Source organism: Nicotiana sylvestris, chromosome 6 (assembly GCF_000393655.2).
Source record: "Nicotiana sylvestris chromosome 6, ASM39365v2, whole genome shotgun sequence".
In the NCBI taxonomy this organism is placed as follows: domain Eukaryota; kingdom Viridiplantae; phylum Streptophyta; class Magnoliopsida; order Solanales; family Solanaceae; genus Nicotiana; species Nicotiana sylvestris.
In genome coordinates this window covers 85,839,825-85,864,488 of record NC_091062.1, presented here as the reverse complement: position 1 = coordinate 85,864,488, position 24,664 = coordinate 85,839,825, and the positions used below count along the sequence as shown (strand labels likewise).

At 40.3% G+C, this 24,664-nt stretch overlaps 1 protein-coding gene across 1 annotated transcript; it reads left to right on the top strand.

Moving 5' to 3' along the window:
• Positions 1 to 1,856: 1,856 nt before the first annotated feature.
• LOC138870883 (uncharacterized) lies at positions 1,857 to 9,999 on the top strand. Its single transcript, XM_070148723.1, has 5 exons — positions 1,857 to 2,574; positions 2,761 to 3,425; positions 3,642 to 3,785; positions 9,337 to 9,425; positions 9,561 to 9,999. Exons 1-5 carry the CDS (start codon positions 1,857 to 1,859, stop codon positions 9,997 to 9,999), a joined length of 2,055 nt encoding a protein of 684 aa, XP_070004824.1.
• Positions 10,000 to 24,664: the final 14,665 nt, after the last annotated feature.

Sequence of the window (24,664 nt, the reverse complement as noted above, 5' to 3'; positions counted from 1 at the left end):
ACAAAACGTCTCGACTTATATCAATTAATCTGTGTTCATCGACTTATAACCTAGTGATGAATGAATGTAATTCATTAACTCTGTTACAATACAAATAATGAATACAGTATCATGTATTATAACATGCTATATATGTTGTTAAAGTAGTAGGAAGTGTGTGCGTTATATATATACACACACACTAACATATACTATAACAAGTTATATATACGTTATAGTATTACAGTGAAGTGTACATATATATAAGAACATGAAGCGCTCGGAACACAGGGCCGGGTTCTTTTAGGTATTGATACACTTGTAAATTGATTCATCGACTTATAACCTACTCAGATGCATGTATATATATTAAAAACAAAACGTCCCGACTTATATCAATTAATATGTTATAATTGATATCGACTTATAACCTAGTGATGAATGAATGTAATTCATTAACTCTGTTACAATACAAATAATGAATACAATATCATGTACTATAACATGCTATATATGTAGTTAAAGTAGCACGAAGTGTGTGTGCTATATATATACACACACTAACATATACTATAACAAGTTATATAAACGTTATAGTATTACAGTGAAGTGTCTGTGTGTGTTTATATAACTTCACTGTAATACTATAACATTTATATAACTTGTTATAGTATATGTTAGTGTGTGTATATATATAACACACACACTTCGTGCTACTTTAACTACATATATAGCATGTTATAGTACATGATATTGTATTCATTATTTGTATTGTAACAGAGTTAATGAATTACATTCATTTATCACTAGGTTATAAGTCGATGAATCAATTATAATATATTAACTGATATAATTTGAGACGTTTTGTTTTAAATCAATACTATATATATACACACACGCACACACTATACTATACTATATATGTACATAATTTTAAATTGAATTAAAATCCTAAATTTTAATATTTAATATCGAATATATATATATATATATATATATATATATATATATATATATATATTTAAAAACCCAAAATAGAAAAAAAAATTTTTTTGAAATAGCGACCAACTTTGATCGCTATTTTGGTCAAACGATCAAAAAATAGCGACCAACACATTGGTCGATATTTTGGTCAAACAGTCAAAACTTAATTAGCTACCAAAATAGCGACCAACGTTGGTCGCTTTTTGTAAATCCAGAGTCAAAAACGGGTTTTCCCCTCCCATTCTCTTATTTTCTTCCCAAAATTTCCCCAAAATCTCTCTCTACACATTCTCCTCCCCTTCTCTATTTCCCTCACACAAATCAATCCCCCCACCTCGCGCCACCACTGTCCGCTATCACTGTTTGCCGGAGTCGCTGCTATCATTCTCCTCCTTTGCAGCACCACTACTTCCATTGTTGTTCAAGGTTAGTAATCTAACTTATTAGCTTTTTAATTTTTAATTTTTCTATATAATTTTATGTAATTTTTTACAGTTTTATCTATTCAGTATTAGGGTTTTTGGTTTGAACTACATTAGATTTAGAATTAAGGTATATAACTCAAATTAATGCATTTAAATTATTTAATGTATAAATTATGAACTTAAGGTAGAAATTATGAACTACCTTAAATTATGAACTTATGGTTCTTAATAGAACTCAAATTAATGTATTTAAATTATTTAATTTATAAATTGATTTAAGGTATAAATTATGAATTGAACTTTTTGGATATGAATTGAGCTTTTAGTTTATGAATTGAACTTTTAGTTTATAAATTAAAATTTAGGATATGAATTGAACTTTTAGGATATGAATTGGACTTTTAGTTAACTAAAAAAATATTAGGTATGAATTAACTAAATTAATTTGTTGTTGTTTTATTTGTATAGATGGAACATCGTACTTGGATGTACAATAGGAATTATTCTAATCGGCAGGGATTGCAGGAGGATTTTGTAGAAGGGGTGCATGACTTTATTAGACATGCAATGTCACTTCAATCATACCTAAGTGAAGGAGTAATTAGGTGCCCTTGTGTTAGGTGCAACTGTATGAAGTTTGAAAAACCTGCAGGAGTTAAGCATCATCTTTATAGGAAGGAGTTTATAGCAAATTATTTTGTGTGGACTAATCATGGAGAAATCGATGGTAGCTATGAGATATTTCATAACATGGTTGTGGGTGAAAGTAGTAGGTCGGTGGAGAATACAAATCGTGATTCTAGAATTCATGATATGGTTGCAGATGCTTTTGGGATGCACTTAGGGGGTGAGCCCAATGAAAATGTTAAACAAACTCCTAATGTTGACGCAAAATGTTTTTATGAACAGTTAGAGGAAGCTAGTCGTCCACTACGTAATGGAAGTCCGCACTCTGAGCTGTCTGTTGCAGTTAGGTTACTAAGTATCAAATCTGATTGGAATATTTCTCAAACAACCATGGACTCTTTCATTGACCTTATGAGTGAATTAGTTGACTATAATATACCTGGTGATTTCTATAAGGCAAAGAAATTAGTTTCTAAGTTAGGACTTTCGTCAATGAAAATTGATTGTTATGAAGATGGTTGCATGTTATATTATAAAGATGATGCAAATTTAAGCAGTTGTAAATTTTGCGAAAAGCCTTGTTTCAAGAGGCTTTCCAGTGGGAATATGGTCGCTATCAAGGCGATGCATTATTTACCTCTTATACCTAGGTTAAAGAGGTTATATGCGTCGATGAGTTCTACTCCTCATATGAGATGGCACTTTGAAAATAGAAGACCACCTGGTGTTATGTGTCATCCTTCAGATGGAGAAGCTTGGAAGCACTTTGATAGGACATATCCAGATTTTGCTAGTGAACCAAGGAACATTCGGTTAGGTCTGTGTGCGGATGGCTTCATGCCTTTTTCTGTATCCGTGACACCATATTCATGTTGGCCTGTCTTTCTTACACCTTATAATCTACCATCCGAGTTGTGCATGACTAGTCCATATATATTCTTAAATTGTATTATCCCCGGTCCACGTAATCCGAAAGGTTTGATAGATGTATATTTGCAAACTTTCATTGATGAGCTGAAACAATTGTGGTACGATGGTGTTGAAACATATGGCATATCAACCAAGCAGAATTTCAATTTGCGTGCTAATTTAATGTGCACAATTAACAATTTTCCTGCGTATGGAATATTGTTTGGGTGGATGACTGGTGGGAAGCTAGCTTGTCCTTACTGCATGGAAAATAGTAAAGCATTCGCTTTGAAACATGGCCGAAAGCAATCATGGTTTGATTGTCATCGTCAATTCTTGCCTCCTGATCATGAGTTTAGAAGGATGAAAAATTCATTCAAAAAGAATAACATGGAATATGATTCTCCAACTCTGATACTTTCAAGTGATGAAATTTGGGAGAGGGTCCAGAACTTCAGTAAAGTTACTGAAGCTCCACCTTATAGATTCCCCGAATACGGTGTAACTCATAGTTGGACGAAACAGAGTATATTTTGGGAGTTGCCTTATTGGAAGGATAATCTTCTTCGTCACAACCTTGATGTCATGCATATTGAGAAGAATTATTTTGACAATTTGTTCAACACAGTGATGGATGTTAAAGGTAAGACAAAGGATAACCCAAAGGCTAGAATGGACTTACAAGAATATTGCAGGCGGCCTGAATTATACTTGCAGACAGCAAACAATGGTAAGATATTCAAGCCCAAAGCAAGTTACACATTCACTTTGGAGGAAAGACGGCAAATTTGTGATTGGGTAACAAAATTGAAGATGCCTGACGGTTATGCATCGAATCTTGGGAAAAAAGTTGATATGGAGGTAGGGAAGTTGAGCCATTTGAAAAGTCATAACTGTCGTGTTTTCATGGAGACCTTAGTGCCTATTGCATTTTGTGGATTTCCTAAAAGAATCTGGAAACCCATCACAGAGATTAGTTTATTTTTCAAAGACTTGTGTTCTTCCACATTAAGGGAAGAAAACCTACTCCTGATGGATCAGAACATTCGTGTAACTTCTAGTAATATGGAAAAGATATTTCCATGTGGGTTTTTTGATGTAATGGAACACCTTCCAATCCACCTTGTAAACGAGGCACGACTTGGAGGGCATGTTCAATGCAGATGGATGTATCCCTTTGAGAGGTAATATTATAAGTTTGATGTAATTTTCTGTTTTATTTGAATGTTCTTGGCTAACCTGAAATTATGTAGGACAACTGGCAAATGCAAACAATTTGTTAAGCAGAAGAATATGATTGAATCTATATGTGAAGCTTATCTTGCAAAGGAAACTGCTCTTTTTTGTTCTTATTATTTTGAGAGTAATGTGCCATGTGCTAGGAATAGGCCCAATAGGCACACGGTCGAATGTGTGAATGATTCATTATATCCGCCTATGTCCATATTCAATCAACCAGGTCGATGTTCTAAGGATGTTAGAAAGAGAAGTTTGAGTAATATGGAATACAAGTCAGCTACACTTTATGTGTTGCTAAATTGTCCCGAAATTGTACCATTTCTCAAGTAAGTATTGATTTAGTAGTTATCAAAATATAAAATTTACCGTGATTACATCTCAGTGCAACTACTAAAAATATTTGATGTGTTACAGTCACTTCGTGGGTCAATTTGGCCATGATGCTGTATATACGACATTTGATACGTTGTTCAAACAATTTGTAAGTTTATCCTTAAAATATTCTAACACTATGTAGGTAAACAATATTTGGGAGTTATGCTAACTTATGGATTTTTTTAACAATATGTGGATAAATGATCCAAATAATGGTGTAAATCAATTTTTGAAAGATATATCTTGGGACCTGGGCTTGAGGTCACAACAATGTCTAAGTACGTTGTGAATGGTTATAAGTTTCATACAGAGGATTGCTCTAAAAATAAAAATAGCAGCAACAGTGGGGTGTGGTTTCAAGGTGGTGATGGCAACCAAGTTGGAGATATTGATTATTATGATGTTCTCAAAGAAATAATAGAACTAGAATATACAGGTTGGCCATTTAAGAAATTGATACTCTTTAGATGCAAGTGGTTTGACCCAAATCTAATAAGAGGTACAAGATTACACAATCAATACAACATAATTGAGGTTAATCATACGAGGGAGTATGATCGCTATGATCCTTTCATAATTGCACATAATGTTAGGCAAGTATATTATGCTCCTTATCCATTGCGGCGGAATAAGTCCGATTGGTGGGTTGTAATCAAAACTAAGCATGTAGGTAGGGTGGAAGTCGAGAATGTGTTAGATGTTGCATATCAAAACAATATCTCTAGTGTTCACCAAATAGTGGACGAACTTTTAGAAAATGATTCGGAACATCCTGAACACATATTGGAAGAAGTTGATATAAATGAAGTAAGAATTATAGAAAACGAGGAAGAAGAATCAACTGATGAAGCTCAAACTAGTGAGGAAGAAGAATTCTCTAATGAGGAATAATACGTTGATAAGCTTTAAAAAGTTGGTTTCTTTAATAACTTTCGTTTATAGCTAGTTTCTTTATATGTTTCAATCTAAATATGTATTATATTATGCAGATGACAGGCAAGGGTCAAGGTAACAATGACCCTACTGGTTTTCGGGGTCGAGAAAAGGCTAGGAAACCAAAGAGGAGGGTAGAAGATAATATTCAATTTTTTCCACCCTCTTCAGAGGTGCCTATGCCTATGTCTTTGCCTCCATCCTAGGGCTATTCTGAGTTGCCACAGCATCACGAACTCTACACCTTCGCGCAGACACCAGGTCTTTTGTCACAGGGCCATAGGACTATACGTCCGACATACAGTCCACCTGCCTCACTACCACGTGGATCGCAGCCATCTGCATCGCATGGATCGCATAGATCCATGTCACATCCACATTGATCACAGCCATCAGTGTCACAGCCACTCGGGTCACAATAATCAGTATCACACCCACTTGCTATCACGCCCCAACCTCGGGAGGCGCGACCGACGCTCAATCGAGTGAACCCAATTGAGCAAGCCTTATTAACACTTCCTACCCAACTCAATATGAATAAGAAAACCATACTTTCATTTATTTAGATAAGGAAAGATAGTACATTCAACATTGTTAGTTCATTTTATATCACAACACTGAACCGTAGTTAAGTTTCCAAGATTCCACACAACTTTATTTTAGAGAAGCGAGAGTTAGAATTACAACATAGTTTGTAGACCCATCCAACACCCGTATATAATCCACACATATGTCTACGGAGCCTCTAAGGATACAAAATACAAGTATGACAATGCCGACAACAAGGCTCCGGTAATAACTCAAAAGTGAAAGTCCACAACAAAAGATGTACAATATAACCCCTTAAAGGAGAAAGGGGCTCACCAAGACTTTGAGAAGGAGGTATTCCGTTACGCGCGATCGCCACTATCCGCAATGGAGCCACCTACATTCATTTAAAAAAATGTAGCGCCCCCGGCAAAAGGGACGTTAGTACCATGGAATAGTACTAGTATGTATAACTAAACACCATCTAGTTAAAAAGAACTTTCACACCAAATATAAGGAAATCACAAGTATAACTCAAAAGCTTCAAACGATCACAACATTATCAAGGTAAAAGAATCATACAATTTTCACATTTTGATTCCATAGCCTTTAGTTATATTGTTCATCATTGTTCACAATACCACCGCTAGCTTGAGCGGAGTCCGATCTCAACCCGATCGGCTAGGTTGCCTCACTATAGACATACACTTCAATCACAATCTCATTTTCTCTTTTTATCCGGGATTCAATATCAACATAATACCACCATGTGTGCGGCATGGCATCCGATCTCGGCCCGATCGACTAGGCTGCCTTACCAAGGCATTTCCCTTTTCCATTAATCATCTCAATTCAACTTTTGTTTCACATATGTCATTTCATAGGCACTTAGGGCCACAACTATCATGTCATATATTTGGCACTAGGCCACATTTCACATCATTCCCAATTTCAATGTTAGATTTGTAATTTAGGATAACATGTGCACACAGAGCAAATAATATTGTAAGCATAGATGAGACTTCACATAGAGGACACAACATATGCAGCTTCAATCTCAATTTAAGGTCTAAGCATTTCAGTACATGATTCATACTCCTTGCACCCTTTCAAGTTATCAAGAATATCACATTTATCATACTAAGACACATCTTTCACGCATATAAGGTCGCAACCCCAAATTCATATGAAACAATAATCAACACAACAATTCAACTTTGATCTTACCGTATTTACACAAACACCGATGGAGCTCAATTTCTATAAGACGGGGTTTTAGTCATACATACCTGAAATTTGCCCCTTAATGATACTACAATGATCCAATACACTTAAGCAACTTCAATCTACAATACAACATTCAATAGGGCCAATATTAGTAATAAATTCCATAACTTATGCCATTTAGGCATATTATCAAACACCTTGTATGTATAGATCTTTACACCTCATAACTATAGTATTGGTTCATCCAACTATCACCATTAACCAACAATTTATTCCATCATCATTCCTAACCAATTTATAACTTCCAACAACATATGCATGACCATTCATTCACACCCAACCAACAAATCTTATCAAATAATCATCTTTCAATCTCTACAATAATTATGTATTTATATTGGGAACTTATGGCTTCCAATCACCACACCAAGAGTTCCAATACTTAATTCATACTCATATTCCCATAATATAATCATATATGTAAGTCTAAGGGGTAGGATTTACCTTTTGGAAGAAATCTTGCAAACCCTCCTTTGAGTTCTTGAAGGAATTTCTTGAAGATCTATGTATTTTATGAGTAGATTTCATCAATATTAGTGTAGGAATGATGGAATTTCACACCAAGTTAATGGAGATTGCTTACCTTGAAGATTGGGGGGGGGATTGAAGGTCTTGAGAGGGTGAAGGAAGACCCCAAAGTTCTGCCAAGATGAATGGGTAAAAATGAACCCCGAAATGAGTATATAATGTTTCGGGCGCCACAGGTGGCGCTGGGCGCTGCCTGTAGCGCTGATTCCAGTATCTCAAAAATTCCCGGCGCCACGAGTAGCGCCTAGCGCTACCCAGGACACTGGCGAATGAAGAGACACGAAAACGGGCATAACTTTCTGTATACACCTCCAAATGATGAACGGTTTGATGTGTCGGAAACTAGACTCAAAGAGCTTTAATTTGATAGGTTGTGCATCTCACAACACCTTATATAAATGTAGATATGCTCGTACCAAGTGAGGTCTTGTGCGTACTCATTTACAACTTTAGTCTATTATAAAATTTTCCAACTTGGCTTAGACTTGGGCCTCTCCTTAGACCACAAATCACTTATAATATGACTTATACGCTTATTAACATATCCAATAATCCATTATATCATGAATCCTCATTTGCATACAAAATAAAATAATTAGCCTACCTTGGCACCACGAAATCCTAAATTACTTAGCAAAATTTTCTGGGGCTTTACACTTGCGATCCATCCAGCTATGTCGCAGTTACAGGGATCACATCCGTCTTCATCAGGGACTCCATCTATTTTAGACCTTCGCTTGTGAGATACTAGCTCTGACCCCCCCTACACCTTTCACACATGCCTCTGATATACATGCTTCGGACGGTGATACTGATGATGACGAGGAGGTAGATTATGATCAATATGGTAGGATCATCATAGTCCTTGAGGGTGATAGGTAAGAGTTATTTGTTATTTTTACGTTTATTGTTTTGTACAGTTTTTACTAAGATATTAATGTGTTTTTTTAATTAAATTACAGGTTCATCCCGATTAATATTACTACGAGGATAATCACCAAAGCAACCAGAAAGCTTTATGATGGCCCTTATGCGACTTGGAGTGAATTCCCATTCTCGCTGAAGGAGCAAATTTTCAATCAATTTAAGGTATAAATGTTCTTTTAAGAAGTATAATTATTTATATTTATGATATTTCCATATAATATTTAACTTTTGAAATACAGAGCAAGTGTGTATGGGAACACCGCTATAGCACGGAAGTGGCTGCAAATTTTCATCTCAAAGCTCGCAAGCGGTTGTTGCATACTTTCTCCAAAGCTAGAAAGTTGAACTAGAAGCCTGACTGGTTGCTTCAGAATTTATGGGAGGATTTGCAAAGGCAATGGCTTGCCGCAAAGTTCTTAGAGAAGAGCGAAAAAGGAAAGAAAGCTCGCACATCTGAGAAGGGAGGATCCTTGCACACTGGAGGTGCGATCAGCCTAGGGACAATAAAAAGAAGAATGGTACGTAATTGCTTAATTTATTTTAATTTTAAAAGTATATCTATTCTATTTATTAACTAAAATTTATGAGTTTTCAGGAAAAGAAGTTGGGACGTCTGATGAACCAAGATGAGCTATTCAAGGAGACTTATATTGTAAAGAAGAAGAAAGAGACGGATCAAGAAAGGTGCCCTCTGTACATGTAAGTTTTCACTTTTCATTAAGTATTTTGATTTACTTTTATATAAATTTTGAAATACTAATTCAATGTAATTTTCTTATAGGGTCGCTTCACAACTGAAGTGGAGGAATTCATACGCAGTCAGCCACCTAATGAGTCGGGCGAGCCAATCCAACCTTCGGACGAGGATGCTGGAAGAATGTGGATGGAGGCTGCAGGTGGTCCAAAATGGGGGAAGGTATACGGGCTTCCTACTAAGAAATTTCATCACTATAAGTGTGGAATTCAAGGAATAGGAACTTCCTTGCAAGTCGAGCAACTTGATGAGGAGAGCCTCTCCGCTATGCGGGAGACTGTGACAAAGCTCACATCCAAGCTAGAAGCGACCAAGGAAAGAGAAAAGCTTAGAGATGCTCAGTACATTGGCATGCAAGCTCAATGTCAGGGCATGCAAGAGAAGCTCAAATATCTCCTAGCTTCTGGAGGTTTTCCGATTTCCCGGTCTCGTGAGTCATCGCCAGAGGCTCGCCTTCCCCGTGCTCGTTCCTCCTGTCCTCCAAGTGCTTGTTCCTCCCTGTGATCGTTCTTCCCGTCCTCGACAAGTAGACCTTTCTGGATACCGTCTTGGTGATGAAAGTTCATCAAACGGTGATGATAATGATGTACAAAACACTCCTTGACTTTTATACACTTTGAACTAGACAAATAGAATCGGTTTTCGAATGGGCTTGTAATAAGAGTTAACTTAGTTTGGTTAGCTTAATGTGTTAGTTCTATTGAACTTTATACTTTGTGGGTTTTAATGTTGTTATTGTTGTGTTGTTGTTGTTGTTGTTGCTTATAATAGGGATTTGGTACGTTGGCAGGTGGTGTAGCTGCCAAAACAGACAGTTTCTGCCAAAATTATACCCAGAAAAGCGACCAACTTTGGTCGCTTGTTGGTCGCTTTTCTATTTTAAAAAATTATTTTCTAGGAAATAGCGACCAAGGTTGGTCGCTAATTAACCCATATTTCTCAAAAAGTGACCAACTTTGGTCGCTATTCTATTAAAAAAAATAATTTCTGGAAAATAGCGACCAAATTATGTTTAAAAAATAACCAATTTGGTCGCTTATGTTTAAAAAAAATTTAAAAAATTATTAAAAAAGCGACCAACTTTGGTCGCTATTTTTCAGATTTTAAAATATAATATTTGGTTTACAGACCAAAGTTGGTCGCTATATTTTGGTTAATAATAAATAAAAAAACATAATTTAAATATAGAGACCAACTTTGGTCGCTAAATTTATATTATTAAAATATTAAAGCGACCAAAGTTGGTCGGTATATTGTTTACCCGGAATATTTGGTCCTTTTACCTTAGAGACCAAAGTTGGTCGCTAATTAGCGACCAACTTTGGTCCCTAAGGTAAAGGGACCAGCAAATAGCGACCAGGCCTGTTTGGACGCTTTTTGGTTGCTTTTTGATCTGTAAGCGACCAACTTTGGTCGCTTTTCGTTGTCATTTTTTTTCGGATTTCTAGTAGTGGTAATTCCGAACCTGCGTCCCGAAAGAGACGACCGTAAGGCAAAAGAAGAAACTGTATGACCCTTGTAGAAGTGTAAACCCATTAGGGGACATTAAGAATATTCCGTCGAATATTCCTTGTATTGGATTTCTTACAACTCCAAAGGGTCTCTCCCTAGTATAAAAAGAAGAAAAAGACCTTGTAAGAAGGGAGTATTCTAGGAAATGAACGGATCTTGAATAAAAAGAAACTTTGCAACTCTCTTCTCCCTACCTATTATTATTCTAGAGATTATTATCTTCAGCTACGATTTACCCCTTCATCTTTGATTGATTTGTTCAAAAGGGTTTTAACTTTTTTTGACTCAAATAATTTGGTGCCGTCTGTGGAGATTTCTATAGCTGAAACCATTGTTCTCATCCAGATTCCTGAAAGAGACAGTTAATTTTCTTCAAACTCAGTATAAACCAACAATGGCGGTAAAGGAAGCGAGGCTAAAGGCGATAGCAGATGTCTCGAATAATCTTCTGAACTCCTTCCATGAAGCCAACAGAGAAGACGATGAGAATGCAACTCCAAGCGCTACCCGGAGGCAGAGATCTCACCTCTTCCACACGGAGATCTAACGATCTTACCCGAAAGGGGAACTTCAACATCCACAGTGGGGGAAGCCCCACTAGCAGTCAAAAGACTACTAGAAAAATGGCTAACGAGTGATTTGAGCAACATGCTCGAGAAATCCACTCAAAGAGATACCGAAGACGTGCCACCTATAGAAATCGCAGCTGCCACCTATGAGCCCAGTGCTACTCGAACAGGTAACACCCGCACTGTTACTAATGTAGGTGACGATGCACTAATGGACATCTTAAATAAAATGGAAGATATGGAAAAATGAGAACAAAGCACTCCGTGACCAAATGAAGGAACGTCAGGAGAGGGTTGATAAAATACCGGGCGATCCGAAGCTATTACCAAAATGCGACATGGGCCGATTCGTCGAACAACCATATAGCGAAGGGGCTGCCCCTCATCCTATTCCAAAAACCTTCAAGATGCTGCCATACTTGAAAATATATGACGGGACCACGGACCTAGAGGATCACCTAATCCATTATGTTACTGCGGTAAAAGGGCAATAATCTGTCAAAGGAACAAGTATCGTCTGTGCTGTTAAAAAGTTCGGCGAGACTTTGACGGGAGGAGCATTGACGTGGTACTCCCAGCTACTAGCCCAATCGATATCGACGTTTGAAGAGATGGCGGATAAATTCGCCACCGCCTATGCAGGAGCAAAGAAAGCCGAGTCTAGGGTCAATGATATCTTCGCCGTCAGGCAGACGACGGGCGAATGACTTTGGGATTTCCTGTCCCGATTCAACAGAGTAAGGATGAGTCTACAGAATGTATCAGAAGGGATGGCAGTAGCGGCCTTTCAAAATGGGTTAACTAGGAACGGATCAAAGGCGACCAAAATATTGCTTAGTAGACTCATGAAGTACCCCCCTACCACATGGGAAGAAATCCACAATGCCTATTGTGCCGAGGTAAGGGCAAACGAGGATGACCTGAACGAGCCGCTTCAGCGATTAACATCAGTCCAAACCGAGACCAGGAGAGACCGATGTAATGACGGGCGAAGAGATCAACCACCACATTTCAATCGATAAAGGCATCAGCCCTATATCCGAACAGCCAACCCGCCCCCTCCACGACACGTGGACGCAGTGCCACGACACACTGCATCCCTCCGAAACGAAAGAGGTATGCCTCCACCACTATATGCTCACAACTTCTGTGTTCTCCTTCAGAGATAGTGTACGCACTGGAGAAGTTGGGCACGAAGGTACAGTGGCCGCAAAAAATGAAATCGGACCCAAGCACCAGGAGGTCGAACGTCCTTTGTGAATTCCACCAAGAAAGAGGACACAAGATCGAAGATTGCATAGGTCTGCAGCAAGAAGTAGTCACGATGTTGAACTAGGGGTACCTGAAGGAACTTCTAAGCGATAAAGGAAGAACCAACTTCGCTCGAGGACGCGACCCATCTCAAGGACCTCCAAAGTCACTGTCACCAGTACGTACCATACAAATGATCATTGGTGGAGGCGATGACATGGTAGTCAACCATGTGAAGTTCACCACCACGCACAAACTCAAACGGATGGTCGCCCACGAACGGTATGACGACCTCAAAGATAGTATCATCTTTGATAAATCAGATATCGACGGTTTGTCTTTCCCTCACTATGATGCTTTGGTTATAACTTTACACATCACTGACATTGATGTAAAAATAATCATGGTGGACGACAGAAGCGGCGTGTGTATTGTTCATCCGCGAGTTCTCATGCAAATAAGGCTCTAGGATAAAATAATACTGCGTTGCATAACACTAACGGGTTTTAATAATGCAATAGAGCGAACATCCGTAGAAATAATGCTACCTGTCCTAGCAGGGGGGTCACCCTGGAAACAACATTCCACGTCATGAACCAGGAAAAGGCCTACAACGCCATCATAGGGCAACCGTGGATACACGCCATGTGAGTCGTCCCCTCAAGCTTCTATCAAGTGATCAAATTTCCCACCCCATGGGGGATATTCAACATCCTAGGCGAGTCACGTATCGCCCAAGAATGCTATCGGATCACCCAAGATTGCACACACACCAAGCAGCTAAAAGGGGCAAGCACAGAAGCATAGCAGTCAGCCATGTCGGGCACCAAACCCGATATACAAGAAGAGGCCATCAAAGATCCGGACATTAGAAGCTTACAAAGCAACCGTAGAAGATCTTGATCCCATCCATCTAGATAACACCGACCATACCAAAAAGGCTTATGCTGGACACAGCCTCTCGGAGCCAGGTGAGTATCGTGAGTTTTTAACTAACAATGCCGATTTGTTTGCTTTTTCCCACTTAGATATGCCCGGAATCCTAAGGGAGATCGCCACACACAAACTAAATGTCGATCCACTTTACCGGTCGGTTCGACAAATGAAGAGGAAGTTCAATGCCGCAATCAATGAGGCGGTCAGCGAGGAAGTTGATAAACTACTCGCCAACGGTTCCGTCAGAGAATCTAAATACCCCCAGTAGGTCGCCAATGTGGTGATAGTCAAAAAGAAGAATGGGAAGTAGCGAATGTGTGTCGACTTCACCGACTTGAACAAAGCATGCCCGAAAGACTCCTTCCCATTACCCCATATCGACCAACTTATCGATGCAACAGCGGGGCACGAACTGCTGAGCTTCTTGGACGCATACTTCGGTTATAACCAAATTTTAATGGCTGAAGAAGATCAAGAAAAGAGCACTTTCATCACTCACCAAGGTACATACTGCTATAAGGTGATGTCGTTCAGGCTAAAGAACGCAGGGGCCACATACCAAAGGTTAGTCACCAAAATTTTCAATGAGCAACTTGGTAAGACAATGAAGGTTTACATCGATGACATGCTAGTAAAGTCGACAAAGAAAGAAGATCACATTGGTCATCTGAAGGAGGCCTTCGCAATTCTAAGGCAGTACGGAATGAAACTGAATCCCGAAAAGTGCGCCTTCAGTGTGACTTCTGGAAAGTTCCTCAGTTTTCTAGTGTCACAAAAGGGAATCGAGGTCAACCCGGACCAAATCAAGGCCATCGACGCAATACTGTAAATACTGACCAGCAAAAAGCAGGTGCAGAAATTGACAAGACAAATAGCTGCCCTATCAAAGTTCATTTCACGATCCTCAGATAGTTGTCATAAATTCTTCAATGTACTAAGGAAAGATCACGGGTTACAATGGAATGGTGAATGTATCGAAGCCCTGAGAAAACTAAATACATATCTATCCTCGCCACCGCTGCTCGTCAAAGCGGACCCAGGTGAATGCCTACTTGTGTATCTAGCGGTCTCCGAAGTTGCGGTAAGTGCGGTCTTGGCCTGTGAAAATAAAGGTACGCAATCCCCGATTTTCTATATCAACAAAACTTTAATCGACACCGAGATGAGGTACCCTGACCTCGAAAAACTAGCTCTGGTGCCGGTCATAGCTTCGCGGAAGCTTAGACCGTACTTCCAATGTCACCCCGTAATAGTGGTGACAACCTTCCCCCTAAGGGGTATCCTGCATAAACCCGAACTATCGAGTAGACTAGCCAAATGGGCCATAGAACTAAGCGAGCACGACATAACATACCAACCGCGAACTGCTATCAAGTCGCAAGTGCTCGCAGACTTCATCGCTGATTTCAGCAAGGAAATACTGCCCGAGGTAGAACAGGAAGCACTCTGCACTTCTACAAACACCGGCCTCTAGGTCCTCTACACCGATGGTGCCTCTAATGCCTCAGGATCGGGACTGAGACTCGTCCTCGAGGTCCCTACAGGCGAAGTAATTCGCCAGTCCATACGATGCCTCAAGATGACTAACAATGGGGCCGAGTATGAAGCTGTGATTGCAGGTTTGAAGCTAGCCCTCAAGTATGGCGCTTGATGACTCATCCTCCACTGTGACTCCCAACTCGTGGTGAATTAGGTCACCGGGACTTCCCAAATCAAAGAGCAAAGGTTACAAATATACCAGTCAGAAATCCACAAACTACTGCCAGAATTCGATGAATGCCGCCTCGACCAAATACCCAAGGTGCAAAATATTGAAGCAGATGGCCTCGCTAAACTGGCTGTGGCCACCAAGAATATCAACAAAGAAAACGTGGTCACCCTACTTCATTCCGCAATAGACCACGTCGAGGTACATTCTATAAACATAACTTGGGACTGGCGTAACCACTTCGTAGCCTATTTGCAGGATGGAACACTCCCGCAAGACAAAAAAGAAGCCAAAAAACTCCGGATACAGGTAGCCCCGTACATCCTAGTAAACGACGAGCTCTACAAAAGAACTTTCGGCGGTCCTCTAGCTAAATGCCTTGGGCCACATCAAACGAGGTGAGTACTAGAAGAAGTACACGAAGGACACTGCGGCACCCACTCGGGAAATCGTGCCCTCGTCAGATGCCTCATTCGCGCCGGATACTACTGGCCCACCATGAAAATAGAAGCCACCGACTATGTCAGGAAATGTGAACAATGTCAAAAGTACGCCCCTATGATACACCAAACAGGGGAACTCCTTCATTCCGTCACTTTGCCATGGCCATTTATAAAGTGGGGAATGGACATAATCGGCCCCCTCCCAGTAGGACGAGGTAAGATACGCTTCCTTCTGGTTTTAACTGACTACTTCTATAAATGGGTGGAAGCAGGTGCATACACTCAGATATGCGAACAGGAGGTCATCGCCTTTATATGGAAAAACATCATATGCCATTTTGGCATCCCCAAAGAGATCAGCTACGACAACGAACCTCAGTTCGTCAGAAAAAGAACGACTGAGTTTTTTGAAAAATGGCACATCAAACGGATACTCTCCACGCCATACCACTCTGCCGCTAATGGTCAAGCTGAATCCTCCAATAAAGTAATATTAAACATATTGAAAAAGAAACTTGAGGAAGCTAAAGGGCTATGGCCTGAACTACTACCGGAAGTATTATGGGCATACCGCACTACACCAAAAACTAGCAAAGGAGAAATGCCATATTCACTGATCTACGGGACCGACGCAGTTATACCCATCGAGGTCGGGGAGCCCAGTTTGATATTCTCCAGCGAGAGCGGAATAGGCAACGATGAAAGTAGGCTACAAGATCTGGATGAAGTTGAAGAACGAAGAGACATGGCTCATATAAGAATAGTAGCCCAGAAGCAGCAAGTAGAAAGATACTACAACAAGAAAGCCAAGGTACGACCACTCAAAGTTGGCGACTACGTCCTCAAGGCCAAAACACAAGCATCAAAAGACCCAAATGAAGGAAAATTGGGAACGACCTGGGTCGGATCATACAAAATAGTAGCAGCAGCAAACAAAGGAGCGCTCCATCTAGAAACAATGGAAGGAAAACTACTCCAAAACAACTGGAACATCGCCCATCTCAAGTACTTCCACTTCTAAAAGAAGGCGTCACCTAAGTCGTACTCTTTTTCCCTTACTCGGGTTTTGTCCCAATTGGGTTTTCCCGGGGAAAGTTGTAACGAGGCGACAAGGGGGACGCCTTAGAATCATCATGCTATTCATTACCTCGACCCATCAATATGACCTCCAAATCAAAGTAATGAAGGGACTACACATAGATAATTGAATCCCCATTGTATGAACGGAATCAGATCTCCATTGTATGTACAGAATCAAATCTCCATTTTATGTATGGAATCAAATCTCCATTGTATGAACAGAATCAAATCTCCATTTTATGTGCAGAACCAGATCTCCACTAGTCGACATGTGACGTCTTCCTACGGGAACACGATCAAATCTCCAAAAAATATAAGTTCGACCTTGTTCAAACCACGACGGGATCCTACTTCGACGACAATTTGAAGCAACATCCCAATGGCCAAGGCCATCGATGACAATATAAGTTCGACCTTGTTCGAACCACGACGGGATCCTACTTCGACGACAGTTCGAAGCAACATCCCAATGGCTAAGGCCATCGACGACAATATAAGTTCAACCTCGTTCGAACTAGGACGAGATCCTACTTCGATGATAGTTCAAAGCAACATCCCAATGGCCAAGGCCATCGAGGCAATGTAAGTTCGAACTCGTTCGAACCACGACGGGATCCTACTTCGACGATAGTTCGAAGCAACATCCCAAAGGCCAAGGTCATTGATGACGATATAGGTTCGACCTCGTTCGAACCATGACAGGATCCTACTTCGACGACAGTTTGAAGCAACATCCCAATGGCCAAGGACATCGATAAAAATATAAGTTTGACCTCGTTCGAAACATGATGGGATCCTACTTCGACGATAGTTCGAAGCAACAACCCAATGGCTAAGGCCATAGATGACAATATAAGTTCGACCTTCTTCGAACCACGACGGGATCCTACTTCGATGATAGTTCGAAGCAACATCCCAATGGCCAAGGCCATCGACGACAATATAAGTTCGACCTCGTTCGAACCACGATGGGATCCTACTTTGACGATAGTTCAAAGTAACATCCCAATGGCCAAGCATCGATGACAATATAAGTTCATACCACAAATCTGAAGCAAGGTGATTCGCGTCTTCAGAGTTGGTGCCATCCCCGTCAGGTGTGAGGGGGTCGTACCCACATGACTCATGATCTGCATGAGCTTCGGTGTGCATAGCATGAACCTTTGCCTCAGTAGCCCTCCCCTCAACGTGTAACGCCTTATACACATAAAGTCGAGCCTCTGCATGGACCCACAACTCATACAAATGGTGGGGCACAACCAGATCAGCTGAGGCACGAGACGTAGAAGGCTGAGAACATCGACTCACCTCTTCCGCCCTCAGCGAGGCCATTTGTCCCTTCAATGCGGCCAACTCCGCCTCCAGATCTTTAACACGCCCTTCGAGCCCTGCAACCTGACGACCAGAGGCTTCCCTCTCCCCAGTCAGTTCTGACCTGGAAATATGGAGAGCATCTTCCAAAGATACCGATTTAGAAATAGTTGCCGCTAGCTTATTGGCACTGACGTTCAGCTTGCCCTTATGCCCCTCAATCTTCGCTACCTTAACACTCAACTCAACTTTCAAGTCGACCATCTTTAGCTATAAGTCGGCATTCTCAGCCGTCAACCCCATGCTCAATTCGAGCTCGTCCTCCTTCGCCTTGAGGGAAGCCTCCAGTTCACTATTGCGGGAGACGACCTTCACGAACTCTTCATCCCTCTCCCTCAACTCCTCTATCTTGCGCTCCAACTGGTCCTCCCGCTGCTTGATCCCCTCACGAAAAACCTGAAACTCAGGGTCCTGATGATAAATGTCGGACATCGCCCGATGCTTAGCACGATACTGCTGATACTTGGACGACATTTTCTCATAAAGGCCCGTCCTTTTTCTCTCTCGACGCTCCCTCTCAACCACCGGGACGAGAGTCTAACAAAAGAGGAGGGAAGAAGTTAGAAATAAAATACGTAACGACGATTACCGCACCAATCCAACGATAAAAATGAAAGGAAGGCACCTACCTGCAGGGCCATACCGCGACCTTCTGAGATAACTCCATGTTGCTCATCGCCCCAAGCATCTCGCTTTCAAGAGCAGCACAAAGAGGAGATAAGGCCGATGCCACTTGCTCGTTGTTCAGCAGCTAGTTGTAGTTCCCCGGAACGACCACGTGAAGGTTGGATTCGTCCATCCTAACCTCCAGATGGGTATGGCAACCCACAAATTCATTACATCTTCTGGGTCGATATCCAAACCCGAGCTGCCACCCTCAACACGATGCCCTCCAACATTGGACAACACTTCACCTTCAACAGAGCGCACTGAACCAGCTCCTAGGACTCCTTCCACTTGGGGAGATCTCCCCTGACAAAATGGAATCGTCCATGAATACGGGCACAAGGCCTGTCCGGGATGCCCTGCTGCCATCAGCGTCCGTAGCCATGCCCTTCCCCCGCTCCACCCTCCTCCTCTTCCTCGACAATGGCTCGTCCCCTTTAGAAGATTCATCCAAAGGACGTGAAATCGGTACCGAAGAGGCCTCTTCCCTTGCGGCCACAACTCGAGATGGGTCTCCTAATTGAATAGGTTCAGGACGACCCCCACGAACAAATTCGTTCAAAATAAAATACGTATCTGCAGTGGCAACAACTTGTCGAAAGGCGGGAACTGGCGCCCTCCGCCTGGAAGCCCCTCGACCTGTCATAACAAAGGGTCGTACCATTAAACCGAGTCGCATGGACAACAAAGTAATAAGAAAGCCATTTACCAGAGGAAACTTTATGGCCATAACGCTACACAAAGTTGGGCCAAGTTTGAGTCTCTGCTGCATAAGGCAACATGCGCGCTACCCAATCTCTAATACCAACGATAGGGCGGGGTGGATGGCCCATAGCTACAAAACGGCAAGCAAATGAGCTCTACAGTAAATACAAAAGAGAAAGGGACATAATGATGGTACTTACGAGTCCCGTTCCACCGCTTCGGAATCTGGCGGAGACAGAAATGACGTGTTCGGTCTTAACGAAGAAGTACTTATGCCAGAACTTGCGGCTCGCCCGGTCGTCCGTTCCAACCACCAATCCTTTCGTACCAAGAAGCCTCAAATGCACCATGGTACCCCTAAGGAAGCTAGGCATGAACAGGTTCAAAAGGTGGTGGACATAAACGCTACACTCCACCAACTCTGCATACTTGGTCAATAGTAGAAGCACCTTTAGCGTGTATGGTGAAAGTTGTGCTGGGAAAACTTGATAAAATTACAGAATTCTTCCGCTAAGGGGAAGAGAGGAAGGGTGTAGCCGATCATAAAGGGATACTCGTAGAAGGCACAATACCCAGGCCTTTGGACATCCACGTAATCTCTCCCCGCTGGAACCATTTCTATATGAGCAGGAATGTCGTACTTTCCACGAAGGGCATCAATATGGACCTGCTCCATCTCAGAAAATACGGGGTTCAGGGTAGGAGGCGGATCTCTAAGTAAGTCACTCCGGGATGAAGGGTGCCTCGGTAGTAGCTCGTCCACCGTATGAGGGCTGTCACTCTCTTCTACTACCACATCTCTGCTATCAGAAGGAGGCATCGTGGATAACGGGGTGGCTTCAGGAACCTCCTCGCGAGGACGACGAGACATCGGCATAATATCGTATAAAGGATTATTAACACAAAAGGAAGAAGAAACTTCAGGTGAAGATCGAAAAAAGAGCAGAAAGATATGAAAGCAAACAAGGAATAACGGAAGAGGTCTTCAAGGGAGGAATGGCAAAAGTTTTTCAAAAAATCAAATCCTTCACCTATTTATAGGATTGTAATGCACCAGAATCGAGGCGACAGGCTTCAAATCAGCACCAGAATCGAAGCACCAAGGTGTCAGTCCCCACCTCAAAAATCTGAGCGATAATGACGCACGTAAAGCTGACATCATTTCCTGGAGAAGTGTACCACATGCATGTCTTGCTGAGCATGATGACCCCTCCCCCTCATTTTCCATGTCATAATGCTTCCATAGGTCAAATTTCTCCAAAAGGAGCGCATGGAGTCCGCTCATCGAGGACGCATCAGGTCACGATCCCGACAAGCGGAGGGACTAACTGTATGGGTCCAAATTTGAACGACCACGACCCATAATGAGCACGACAAACAACTAGGTAATTCCGAACCTGCATCTCGAAGGAGACGACCGTAAGACAAAAGAAGAAACTGTACGATCCTTGTAGAAGTGTAAAACCATTAGGGGACATTAAGAATATTTCGTCGAATATTCCTTGTATTGGATTTCTTACAACTCCGAAGGGTCTCTCCCTAGTATAAAAAGAAGAAAAAGACCTTGTAAGAAGGGAGGATTCTAGGAAGAGAATGGATCTTGAGTAAAAAAAACTTTGCAACTTTCTTTTCCCTACCTATTATTATTTTAGAGATTATTATCTTCAGCTAAGATTTACCCCTTCATTTTTGATTGATTTGTTCAAAAGGGTTTTAACTTCTTTTGAGTCAAACAGTACCTAAATCCTTGTTACACACCTCTCTACTACGGGCAACTTTTTACATACCTAACCTTTATAGAGTGTGTCTAAGACACACCACTTTGCCCACGTGGTCAATGTGTGTTTTTACCAGCAAATGAAGCGTGTGAGCATGAGAATTTTTATATCAAATGTCAATTTTTTATTTTTTTTTTAAAATTTAAATTAGGGTCTTCTTCTTCCTTGTTTGAAAAAATCAATAAACCTGTCATAGCTACTCCTTCACGCTTAGACCCGCTTCTCTCCACTCGATCTACTTCTTCTCAAGTACTAGACCCACCAATATCTTTTCTTGTTGATTAGTCCTTAGCTTTGTTGATTTTTTTTTGATTGAGAAATTATAATTAGAATTCAAAAATTAAAACTCTTTGTAGCTCTACCAATCATTAAAGCTAGGCTTAAGTTTATGTACAGAAGATTCTTCTTTTCTCCAGTAAAGCTTAGCTTGAACTTTGCCGTGGCTAAGTAAAATTTCTGAAAGGGTGAAATTTTCAAAAAATTTCCCAGCTATTAAAGCTTAGCTCAAGCTTTTCCAGATAAGCACATTCTTTAATTTTGTTAACGGGTGAGTTTACAAATAATTATTATTACTACCTAGTTGCTTCAGTTGTGGGAATTGAAAGAGCATAAAAAGAAAATGAATGCGTGATGATGGCAGTTATGGTGGACAAGATGAAGAAGATAGGGATATAGTTATAATTTTATGTGCTATCTTTTTATTATTAGTCAGTGACACGTGTCATGACCCTGTTAGTGCGTGATAGTACACATGCTTTGAAAATCTGGGTAAGAAAAAAGTGGTGTATATTAGACACACTATAAAAAGGTTAGGTGTGTAAAAAGTTGTCCGTGGTAGAGAGGTGTGTAATAGGGATTTGGGTACAAGGTCCATAGGTAAACTATGTATTTTGCCTCTTTTATAAAACACTTGAAATAGACTAAGAGAGTTGCGCCTACTACGACTTGGATGCATCATATATCGTACTTTGAATTATCTTCTTTAGACCTGGAGTAATTAAGGGTATAGACAATGATAAAATTGGCTTTATCGAGATCTTTCTTCACATTTGCAAAGGGATAAACATACCAGATAGTCATCATTTATCATGTGGTTGGGTTGACGTGAAACATTTTTAAGTCCTCTTCTCTTGCTAACCTTTCTCCTTTTTCACTTCTATATAGATGTTGTCACAAGAATTCAGAGTTCAAAAATCAATACGCAACAGTGCTGTAAATATAAAAAGGGGATGTGCTAAAGTCAGATTTCCATCGTAATTACTGCTAATTGGTAAACCTAATGCGTTATTACTGATGTATGCATGATGGGGGAGGGAATGAGTCTAAGTTGTATGCTTTAATGGTGAAAATATTTTGTATATGCAATTATGTTACTTATAAGGCATTTTATATACATATCTATTATAATCACTAATGAGTAACCTCATAAAATTAATAGCTCTAACCTGCTATGATAGGTTAATTACATTTTTTTATTGAACTACAGTAGGTTAATGTTACTCCCAAATACACACGTAAGTACAGGTAGTTAATAAGTAATAAAGTATAATGAGAAAAAGTGTCGAACCCATAGATCTAGACCTGTCGTTAGTTAATTACCTACTAATTCACTAAAATTGTTATTTACCAAGTGAATCAAAGGTTGGTTTGTCACTAAACTATGGATGCAACATTAAAATGAGAAATTAAACTAGGTCAGGAGAATTATTATTTAGAGTAACTTCAAAAGAGATGAATATTCCAGAATTGTGGTTGATTCACTAATCTTATTGGGTTCTAGTTAATTCTCCTTCAATACAAATCGCTTATGGTTGTATTAACCAGATTATATTTTACTCGTAGTATTATATCGAATTGCTACTCACCTGCCCAAGATAGGTTAGCGCATATATTTCTATGGAATTAATCTATCAAGAATGCATTAAGACCACAATATTTAGTTAAGCATGGAGACTAGGTATAATTCTATCCTAGCGACAAATCCACCCCTAACCTTAGAGATAAAGATGATATTTTTCTAATCTAAACATGACTTTTTCAAGCATAATCTAGATAGTTGATAGGGCTTAACTATTGGCAAGACAATTAAGCAATTAAGCACAAAGTTAAAGAAATAACCATGTAATAACAATTCATATTAATAATGGAAAAAATAACAATCAAACATCAATATCATGGCTAACCACAACTCCGAGATGAAGGGACTTAGCCACGCATAATCACCATAATAAATTCACAAGTGTTTTAATGATCAAAGTACTAAGAAAAAATGAATGGTAGAAGAACTCTCTAATCTTTGCTCCAACTTGCTCCCAATGTGTGTTTTGCCTCAAAAGTCTCATGTTACCCTCAAAATTAGGTTTAGAAATTCTTTTATACAAGTTAGGGGTATGTAGGATCGAAAGAACCCTCTCCCAGTCGAAATAGGATAGTTCCCGTACGAAGGGCCCTGGCAAGAGCACTGCGCTAGGAAGAGCGATAACTTCTTTTTTTGATTCTACAACATCTTTCCCAACGCTACAGGCAACTCCTAGCACTGGTCTGGGCGCTAGGCTTGCACTTCGTCTAATTTTCTTCTTTTTTCGCTTTAAGTCGTGCACATTCATTCTATTTTGCTCCCAATCAATTCGTACACATTTGAACACCAAATCTAAGTCAACTAATCACAATACAAATGAAATTAAATAAGGTTCAAGTAAAATGTAAGGTGACGCATATACAAAATATATATATTTACCCGAATATCAATATCATACACTTAAACTCTTGCTCGTTCTCGAACAACTTAAAACTTCACTATCCCAAAAGCAACTCAAAATACCACTTCACGAGGGATGAAGCTGGATTTTCATTAAGCATACTACATCTATGACTATGGTTAATACTAATAATATTAAGCATGGGCATGCACATTACACACATTTCTCAACCTCTACTATACATGCCAAAGTGTAAGTGCGCAATTTCAAAGCATTAAAACAACCTGCCCATAACCATCTCACTTCAAGGACCGACTTGTTTCCACTAAGTACTCTTGGCTCGTATACTCACTCAAAGAAGAGAAGTTTACTAACGTGACATCCATCATGAGATCATATGTCTTTACCACAAAATAAGAAGAGACTATCCAACATTCAATTCAAGAGATCA